General features: G+C 32.4%; 1 protein-coding gene across 2 annotated transcripts; it reads left to right on the forward strand.

The window, feature by feature from the left end:
- The first annotated feature begins 1,080 nt into the window (after positions 1–1,080).
- On the forward strand, positions 1,081–4,091 carry LOC124370819. Of its 2 annotated transcripts, none has more exons than XM_046829117.1 (2): positions 1,081–1,324; positions 2,142–4,091. In XM_046829117.1, the coding sequence occupies exons 1-2, from the start codon at positions 1,112–1,114 to the stop codon at positions 3,207–3,209; spliced, it is 1,281 nt and encodes a 426-aa protein (XP_046685073.1). In that variant the 5' UTR covers positions 1,081–1,111; the 3' UTR covers positions 3,210–4,091. The 2 variants fall into 2 exon arrangements, with proteins under 2 accessions (XP_046685073.1, XP_046685074.1); XM_046829118.1 differs by having other exon boundaries at positions 1,093–1,316.
- Positions 4,092–11,157: the final 7,066 nt, after the last annotated feature.

Consider the following 11,157-nt stretch of genomic DNA (forward strand, 5'->3'; position numbering starts at 1 on the left):
GGTCGGTTTAGTTCGTTTGTTTGGTCGCACTGTTATGACAGGTTAGAGGTTATAATTTGTTATTTTAAATGTTTGACTAGCAATACGCGCTGTTTCTTCTCAATCGACTGAATTACAATTGATTGCAGAGTGATTTAAACTAATAATTTACTTAACACTATCAACATTTGTCAATAGTATGACATAACCTATAAACTCAGTTTCTCAACTTTTGTGTCAATCTAACAATTAATCAATCAATCATAGTTTACGATAATGAAATATCAGTGTACAATTATTTACCTTTATTGTTGTAGTTGTTGTAAATGACGAATCTAAGCACTCCACATTTTCACGAATAAACATAGTTATCTGCTTTATCCCGTGCGGCGGACCCACAGTTATCTGCTTTATCCCGTGCGGATCCCGTGCGGCGGACCCACTGGACGGGCATCGTAACGTTACCGGGCGTTACACTTTTTCATGAGTGACTCCGAGCCGCAACCTAATTTAAGACGTTGTCACGTCAATAAGTATAAATTTGGATGAATGAACATAACTAAGCTCTCCTTAACTTAAGTTCACGTGTAAGTTTTTCTTTAACCCTTCGTTAATATCAGTTTTACAAAGCTGAATAATATACAAGTAGAGTACAACACGTAGTATATATTAACAGCTATGAGGAAAGGATTTTGGAAAGTTGTAACGAAACTGAAAAACGTGTCCAAATAATAAAAAGGATTTACAAGGCTTTATATTACAGATTTAATCCATTTGGTACTATTACTAAAATACTTACTAATAAATATTTATTAAATATTCACTGAAAATTTTATTTTAGTACTTTTTAACGCAGTTTACATAAATAAAAATCTTCAAAACTAATCTTTTTGACCTTTATTTTGAAGAAAAAGCCTAATTAGAAATATACACACAATGAAAATAAAAAAGTGGTCTATGTATGTTTGTTTATATAACAGGCCAACGAACTAAAGATGATTTGTGATTGTAACTGTGTTTAAATCACTAGTAGCATTACGTAAATGTTATTAGTATTGGCAACTACACGGATTACGCAACATATATTATATGATCTCATATCTCTCATATTTACAGATGAGCTGATAGAAGAATGTTTGTCTCTATTAACATAATAAAGTTAAAGATAAATTTAACAGACAGTTATTTTCTTTCCATTTTAGGACTATGTTTGTTTATCGAAGATGGTTATCTACATAAGAAGACGGGGTTATGTAAGCATTATTATGAGAACCGGAATAGTGAGTCTAATGTTGCTGGTTCCCATCACAATGCAAGAAGACAGTTACAGCCAGGAGGTGAGCCAGTGATTAGTTTACTATAAATAGAAGAAATTGTTTAAACATAAGAAAACTTACATTCATGTTTTTAAATAGAATATTAAAAATTGTTTTTCAGCTAACTACTTATACTGTTCCACAGTAATGCGATTGAAAATATTCTGAAATTTGTTTTTATTTACAACTAGTGATGTGAAAAGATTTTGGAAGTTTGGCATCGTATGTTTCAAAAAAGTATAAATTATTGTTTTTAATTTACTCTCTTTTCCAGGTTTAAACATACATTAAAGGTATTAAATATAGGGCGGCGATGGGCTGTCACTAATTATAATAATTATTAGTGTATAAGTCCATTTTAACTTATAAGTATTTTAACGCATTAGAGGCTTTGACACCTCAGAAAGTGGGTGGGTTTAAATCCTTGGAACGTAATATTATATTTTTTTGTAGTAATCGAAAATATCCGAAATTCGTTTATCGATTCAGTAATAATTTTCGATAGTACATTCATGTATCACGTTATAGAAATATTACATAAGTCCATGAACATATCAGATTAATATTATTTTAAGGTACAGTCATGCTGATTATAACTTGTAAAATAATTTAATTTTTTAATTTTTCTACAGCACAGTGAATATGTTATCCTATTTTAATTAGTATTTACATAAAATTATTAAATAAAGCAGTGTACGAAATATAATAATTAAGGAAATCAGTATGCAATAAGTAGTGAACTGTTTTTTATAATACACATTTGTGTAATCTTTAATTGATTAATTGATAGACGGCTTATATTTAATGTAATATTACACAGCAACTAAAATATTCTATCTTTTACAGGAATTAACAGAAAACATACATATTTATGATGGAGCTGACTTCGAAGAGGTGACTAAAACGACGTTGTTTGTCGACAAATCACTACTTATTAAGAGAATATTTGACAATACAAAACATGGATCAGGAATATTAATACAAACACCCAGCAAGTTTGGAAAATCTACCAACTTAAATATGGTCAAACGTTTCTTCGAAATCAATCTTGACGACAAGGGTAATATTATAACGAGTGAAGATACGAAGAACTACAAGATATTTAGAAATAACTATTTGAACATTTACAAAATGAGGCAGTTTTTCGACAGGCACTTTGGCAAATATCCCGTCGTTTTTATAGACTACAAACCACTCAGCAAGGTCGTTACTGTGGAACAGATGTTGGCGGTCTTCTTCAGGGAAGTGATGTCAGAAACCTTTTCTCCGCACAAGTACTTATTGAACGATCCTTACCTGTGGCAACATAATAGAACTTTAAGTTGGATAGACAGAGATAAGTTTGAACGGTTCGTAAATCCCGAACTGAATAAGAAGTTGACGGAAACTGACATAAGAACTGGATTCAGTTTCCTGTGCAAACTTTTGCACAAGCGATACGAGACGCCGGTGGTGGTATTGGTCGATAACTTCGACAGTTTCGTTGATAGTCCCTTGTACGCTCAGAACTCCGACATATTCCACCTGATGAGTGCGGTGAACTGTGATTTACTGCGATGTGATAGTGTGGGGCGATCTGTGGTGACGGGGTTGATACGGGGTTCAGGTCCGACGGTAGCAGTAGGGGAGCTCCTGCCCGCTAACATCGGGGAGGCACGTCAGGTGTGGCCGTACTTTGGGTTGAGTGGTTCCGAACTGGGGGAGCTTTTGGTTCCGATCATCAGCGATCCTGAGGCAAGGGAGAAGGCCATCGGTAGAATAGTTCACAGTTACAGCGGTTACAGTGTTGCCACGTTCGAGGTAGGAGAGGACGGCAGTGGACAACTATTGGACTCTCAGACCTGCAGCGTGTGGTCGGTCATCAAGTACATGGAGAAAGAACTGGCTGTAGAGAACTTTAGCTCTATGGTATGACCGTAAACATTCAAGTATGGTACATCGGATGAATAGTCTTGAGGTACAGCGGATACCGGGTTGCCAAATTTGAGTTGGGAAGGAACAGAAGAATACACCCATTGAACATTCAGACCTATCACTTTGGTCCGTTAAGGTTTTGATAGGTTAAGAGTTTGTTCAGAAGTTTTAAGGTATTGATCGTGAGATGCTTGGAGAGAACAGAGGATGAAGAAACCTTGCTGTCTGGTGTGACAAAGGGAAATATAACTGACAAACATCGTAACAGTTGTAGATTGTTCTAATGGTTACATGTTTGCTATGTTTCAAGTGGAAGAATGTGTAAGAGAATAGACATTCGGCAGGGCAGAATATGATAAAAACAGTATCCAGTTGTCGATTATCATGGAGAGGGCTGAAGATAAACAGCATGTGCAAACAACGAGAACCTTAAGTGACAGACATTAAGCTGGTAGCTCATTGTTGCAATGGGTACAACGTTTCCCGTTCAAGATGATGAGAGGCCTAACAATAAACAAGAGTTTAACTTTAATGGATCAAGCACTATCAAGACAACAACAGAATATCTTCTGTATGTGTTTGATAATGTGCAGTTTTGCCAGATATCAATATTCCAGATGAAAGACGTCGTAAAAGGAAAACTACTTGGAAACACAGCTGTAGTATGGAAATAAAACTAATCAGGACAATTATGCTTCCATTATAACTTTTTCTCTAAATCCCTCTGGGAGCGTAGCGGTCTACGTGTTAAAATACTTTTTCATGTGTTATTTCAACATGATGTAAAGTGTTATAGCTTTATTTGTAACGGGTAAAATAGCATTATGCCAATGCCGGAAACAAATTGGCATCCTGTATAATAAAAGCTTGCAAGAAACTACATCGTATTATTTTGATGCTTAAGATTAAAATATTTTTTAATACATACTTGTAAAAGAGTTTTAGTAATAATTATTTCTCATGAAACACTTCTAATAAACACTCCAAATACATATTTTAACCAATTCAGAAAAATGTTACAGTTTAATTAAATATTAACGAATTCCAAAGAGATAGACAAATTTATTACATTTGTACTGATAAGGAAACGCTATGCTCTTTATAACCAAAGAAATGCTCTTTATCTAGAGTATACTAACACGACGTCATAAACCACAACAAGGGTGAACAGTCCTCCACAGTGCTACCCAGCTCGAGTGTTGTCACACAACTTTGTTAGTGCCTTGTTAACTCATGTTGGGTTGCTGACCTCACCTTTAGCAGGAAATATTATCTCAGATATTCCTTCAGTTTCACAATGCGTGATCTATGTACAATGTTGTAAAAGCGTTATTAATTTATAACAATAAATTTGAAAACTTAAATATAAAACAACAAAATAAAAACCAAAAGTATTAAATTATAGATGTAAAAATTAAAGTAAATAATACATCATAATTTATATGCGGTACAGTTTACACGATCAGCTGGGCGGCTGCGGTCATTCTTGTTATAATATTTTCAGCAATAATTGATACGCGTTATCTGTAATTCCTGTCATTACTGTGAATACGTAGACGATTCGAATAAATATTCTAAAGCCAATGAAAAAACAGTGATAAATCATTTATCACACAATTAGAACTTATAACTAAATTTCGTTACATAAATGTAATAGAAGTTTGGCTTAGTAAAAACGAACATTACGGAAAAAAATTGAAGGATTCAATCTATTTAAATCCTCCAATAACATCAAACAAAAATGAAGGAGTCGTTATCTACATCGATAATATGCTATCAGTGTCCTACCATTATCTGCGTCTGGGCAGAGTCTGCCTCTGGTCAGCCTTACCATTTGCTCGCTGTATATAGGACCACTGTATGAAAAAGACTTTACAGTTTTAATAGATGCGCTTGATAAATACATCGATAATTTACATAATATAAAATGTTTTAATCTAGTAGTAGGGAAGATGAACTATAATGTAATAAACATTGCGAATTCTAAGCGTGAGCGATATCTTAACATCCTAAATATTGCAGTATTGGTTACACGACCTTTGAGCAAACATTGAGTACAATATATGACGTATTTATTACCAATTTACCTGGAAAACATTAAAATCAGCTGTTATAAAACCTGTGGTTTATTGATCACAACGCGGTTTGTTTAAATTTCAGAAACAGCGCAATTATTCACGGAACGATAAACAAGGTACAAAATGAAACTGTTTGCGATTTAAATTATATTAAATATATAAATATATATTAGTCAATATTAATAGACATAAACATTTCAAACTCTTCTGGTATTGCAGTACATTGTTATGAATTTCGTAGCCTAAAGTTACTGCCTGATTCTGTGTTCAATTTTAAAGCTTCTTTTTTCGATTTTCATAGCTAAAAAATAAGAGACCTTTGACGTATATTTAATTGTAGTCTTACTGGAACATCTTATCTGTGGCCTCTTGGTAATCCCCAAGTTAATTGGGAAGATAGTTTCATAGTCTTCAATAAGTTTTATCTTCATAAGAGAATATTATGCTACTATTGATTTTCTTGTGGTGCCGTTACATGATTTTATTAATAACTTTGTTATTTTCTTATAGAATTGAAATTCATATCGTATCTAAACAAATATATAGTTAAATACTTTACTACGAAGAGGATCATTCCATCTCATTCAGAATTAATTTTTCAAAAAAGGCCTAAAGTATTTAGTGAACGACTACTGTACTCTATATTTATGAAATCCCCTTCCTTAGGCATTCACCTCACTTCATCAGACTTTATAATACGGATACTGTTGAGTTATGGAGCCACGTCAAATTTTGTACACAATGCCATCAAACTGCGTTCACTGATGTTTTTTTCCAGAACCTTTAAATATCGATTTTACTGAAATTTCTCATTTTAAATCATTTAATAATTATACTCGATTTTTCTTTGTTCCATTAGCAAACAAACAGCGTTACTAAATGTAAATTTACCACGTAAAAAGATAACAAAGCTAACATTTTGTAAACAACATCCAATCATTACTTATAATGATTGAAAAATACGGTATTAAAATATGTATTTGTTCTCAATGTTAACTACATTAATGTTTTTAAGGTCGAGTATAAAGAGGCCTGGATTAAATAAAATTGTTTTAAAATAAAATTTGTAGGTTGGGCAATTCGGATTAGTATATACACTTTCATAATGGCCACACAAGTGTCTGGCCACTATTAAAGACGTGGCCTAACGAAGAGCCACGATCTAGATGGTTCGTTCTTTTTTTATTTTTCTGTTTTCATTTTAAATGAACATTTGGTCCAAACTGATCTTAATGTTTGTATGTTTCAAAAACATTAAATAAATAATACTCTTTAGTAGTTTAGAAATTTTCTGTTACATAAAACCATATCTTACCTGTCTCAAATAGGAAGGGAACAATTGATTATGTACACGAGAAATAAGCAATAACAAATAACCATTGCAGTATCTGATACATTTATCAAGTAGTTCAGTACCAGTACATTGCCTTCTAGACCACAAACCATTCTAACTTTGTTCAAGGTCACGAGGCCTATGAAGGATCAGGCCTTCAGAAGGAACTTGCTGATTGGAATGGTTTGAATTCCAAGTTTTAAAGCTTATGTACGTATTATATTGTACGGAATAAGTGGCTTGCCATAACTAGATGGTTTTCAGAATAAAAAGATACTACTATTTGTTTTTTTTTTTTTTTGCTTCAATAAATGTTGCGGAATGAAGACAAAAAGCAATGTAATAGGGTTAAAAACACAAGTGTCACATTTATAACCGGCAAACTGGAATAAGTTTAGTTTCCCATGTTGTCATACAATGTTTTTTTAGAATATAGATCTTTCGAAAATCTTTGTTTATTTTATGACAAATATTTTTATAAGTAGGTGAAATAATAAATTCGTTTATAAATCTGACTAGCTAATTAACCTGACATTTGACATAACATTATTATTCTCGTTGTTTTAGTGTATAAGTTAAGGAAGAAACTTTCATTTTTTCATAAAAAAAATCATTACAACTGTTTAACTTGTTACTTAATTTCAAAATAACGTTTTTATTTACTAAAATTAGTTTAAGTATTCATAATATGTGGAATAATAAAAATAAAAAAATAATTTTGTAAAACCCAAAAAAGGCTATGGACTTTTCACTAAGAACAATTAACGGTCTGTGACAGAATCTTATGTCAAACAAATCAACTAACAACCGGTTTGAAGTATATGTTTGAAATTGCCCTATTACTCTTGTGGAAATTACTTTCTGATATTAAGCCAAGCGATGGATTTCTTCTGATTATTTCCACTTAGGAAACATATGACTCACTCTATGGAATTAAACTGATTTTCAATATGTACATTATGTTTTGCAATTTATAGTTTTTTCTCCTATTGGTGGATCGAATGTGTATTTTCCGCGTGACAGGACGTTGTTTAATCAAAATCCTTATAAAACTGTTTGCTTTTACGTAGTTTTAGTAATATATGCATTTCCCTTGAATATTAGTACTAACCTGCAAAAATATTTTTTTTAATTATTAGTTTTTATCAATCAATTTTTTTGATAACATAAAAAATATTACTAATTAAGTAAGATATTTTTTTAAGTCATAGAACAGCTTCAATATAGGTAAGAGCCGAACTCTGAAAGTAAGGCTCTTACAAGGAAACAGCGATTACAATAATTTAAATTGCACAGTTTAAAATGAAGAAGAATCCTGTAGGATTTAAATTTTTTTAATTCGCCAGCCTGATCTTTATACCGTTGTTTTATTCAGCCAAAATATGATCGCCTGTCACAAGGCAATTCTGGATTAAAACTTGGAATCCAGTCTTTGGTTGCCTCCAACATTGAAACTAAAATATATCAAGATTAGGTTCAAGGTAAATAATATTCGCACCTACAGGTAGGGAAGATAACGACATTTTTTTGGAAATAGTAAAAAATATGTTATTTTCTGTCATCCTGCCCATGCAATGCTTTTTCAAAATTCTCAACACAGCACTTGAAGAGCTCATGTTCAATCAACCTATAACTTTTTTAATGAGCACTAGTTTTAGTTTGTTTCTAAAATGAGTACATATTTTAGGTTTTTTTAATTTTTTAAGATTAATTATGATTTATTTATTTTAGGTAATGTTTTATATAAAACTATTTCCGTTTTGACAGTTTTTAGTTTTTTTTACCTAAATTTTTATTGCTTTGTTGTAAAATTGTTCACTTAGTCCAAATGGGCTAAATATTACAATGTTTTTAAATATTTACTAAAATATCCATATTCCTACAAATGTCATAAGAATGTTATTTATACCCTTGTCTTCTCTTTTTCTTAAATATCAGCTTAATAAAAAAATTACAACAATATATCTTTATAATATATTCTTATTTTTGTATTAGTTAGATTACATTAAATGCGGAATGTTTAGCGAATAACGTGTCATATTTCACAAAACACTGCGTTTATGATTAAATCGTACCGTTTTACACATATATGAATGGAATGCTGCCTTCATCTCTAATGCTAATCTGTTATTCGGTTGACGACAATCTTGAATAGGAATATCTCTTCCAGCATTATTACATGAAGTAATTTGACATAGTGCTTGAGCTATGTTTAGATAATCCGGCTTTTAAAAAGACTTTAGCAAATTATTTAAAACATGCGTTCAATGTAATTATTAAATATTTTATTTCTATAGCGGGAAATCATTAACATGTGATCTTGACAACCATATAGCTAAAGATCAAGAATCTACTATTAAGCCCAGGTAATGACCCAGCAATTTAGTTTTATACACATTAAATTATACTCTACTGTTAAAGTGATATTATATCATTAAAAGAAATAGGACTGCAACTGTCTTGTAGATTTATTAGCTTTGTCTCTACAGTAAAAGTCACATTAAAGTTTCAGGCATCTCAGTACAGGAAATGGGTTTGCAACTGTGCTGTAGACTGATTAGGTCTCACAGAAAAGTAAATGGAACTGGAATTGGCTTGTACATATACTTTTTATATTTACAATTTTATTAATGTTTCTTACAAACCAGAGTGTAATAAATCCCTAGTATAAACCCTACCCACAGTTAAAAAAAAAAATATATATATATATTTATTATGCTTGTCTGAGTTTGTGAAGCATATTTATACTTAACTCATAGCTTTCACCGATCCCCGATCCCCTTTTAAGCCTTATTCTGTCCGTCCTCATGGGCCACTGGCCTGTGCGAGGATCTTATCAAACAGAATAAGGGGGAGAGTCGATAAAGTACGAGGTTGATGGTACTGATAAAATCTGCAACGGTTACAGACAGGATCTGAACCTGCGCTATCTCTAACTCAGACCCAAAGTCCAACGACTTAGACCGCTCGGCCATCGGCACTAAATGTTCAATGTTTAACATAATCCACATTAACTGATGTTACATAAAATGGGATTGTTAATAAAATATTGTATTACTAATAATACAGTTCATTGGATGGTATGCGGATGTTGAAATGTCTATATCGAAATATATTATATTAGTAGGAACGATAAACCGAACACTGGGCTAGGAAACAACGGCTTTTGAGGAGATGTATAAATCACTAGCGCTAGCCTGCAGTGTGAAACATATGTGACCCATATACAAGCATTAATGTACAGTACAGTCCATACATTGCCGTAATCTCCCACCTCAAGGTACTAACACATTACTAGAACAATCCTAGTACATTCTTCTTCCTCGACATTGGCCGATCCCACAACGATAAAGACAAAGTAATGTTTGGTCAAACATTTACTAAACTACAACAGAATTCCTTTTAAATTTAAACTGAGAGCTACTAATACAACAAAGCTGTCTATTTAAATTATCCCCTTTTTAGGAAAAATTATAAATCTTTCAACCCATAAGGGTAATAGGATAACAGGATTTCGAATATGTTCCAACGTATTGATACAGAAAAAATCCTACATTTCCAGGATTGGAATCTATCGGGTATAAAAAAAGGTTAAGGCATAAGGTTAAGGAATACACAAAACTAAAGTAATCTACTAAATACGTGGTAATGAACTCGCCGAATTCATGTTTAACAACAGTGAAGTTAGTACTAACCAAGTCAATGCATAAAATAACTAAAGTGAATCTATAAAATAACACATCCGTAAAGACTGAAATTTCCACTCCCTCTTCGAGGTTACATAACTGAGATGTAGCGAGTACTATCCCTCCTCATGGAGATGTCAAGGTCACTACCACCAATCTTAATTCTTCTGAATTAATTTTCACTCCGGAAACAAAGTAAAGTAAATCACCCATTCAAGCTGCAGCAACGCTCGACATTGCTTGATCTCGTTATCTTGCGATTACTGGACTTCTGGCCTTAAGTGAATAGAACAACTGGTAACGAAAATAAAGAGTTTTCCCAACCAAGTGGGTTTCCGTTATTGTAGACCTAACAAAATCCTTCAACCCTAGGTAAACGTTAGGTACCTGTGAAGCTTTTGATTTGAGTGCCTATCATTCAAAGAGCTGGAATAATGTTATTTCTGTCTGTATATGTCTGCAAGATAGCTGAAGAATAAACTAATATAGACTTAATATTTTGTATGAACCTTCATTTTTACATAATCAACATCGAGTTCAATGATAGCGAATGTCTCTCCATGGGATTTGGTTAATCTTTTGTGATAATGTTTACATTGGTCTTACGATTATCTGTGCTGGGAACGAGTAATTTCAGAATAAATAGATTTTTAAATATAATGATTGCAATAAATTGGTATTTTAACATATTATATAATGATAGGTCTGGCCTATTGTAATAAGCTATAGACTTGGAAATTTACATGAAACCACCGGAAGGCATGTTTCGTGACACGAGGTTGGCAAACTCCTATTTTGTTATTAGTATATATTGAATTAACTGTTACTATTTAAATGATTCAGCAAAAGCT

The sequence above is a fragment of the Homalodisca vitripennis genome, unplaced genomic scaffold (assembly GCF_021130785.1).
Source record: "Homalodisca vitripennis isolate AUS2020 unplaced genomic scaffold, UT_GWSS_2.1 ScUCBcl_478;HRSCAF=2567, whole genome shotgun sequence".
NCBI classification, from domain to species: domain Eukaryota; kingdom Metazoa; phylum Arthropoda; class Insecta; order Hemiptera; family Cicadellidae; genus Homalodisca; species Homalodisca vitripennis.

Excerpts from the sequence above, each read along its gene's own strand:
- LOC124370819 (XM_046829117.1), top strand. The coding sequence starts at position 1,112 with ATGTTTGTCTCTATTAACATAATAAAGTTAAAGATAAATTTAACAGAC. Across the intron at positions 1,325-2,141 it reads TACAGCCAGGAGGTGAGCCA|GAATTAACAGAAAACATACA; the intron begins GTGATTAGTTTA and ends TATCTTTTACAG.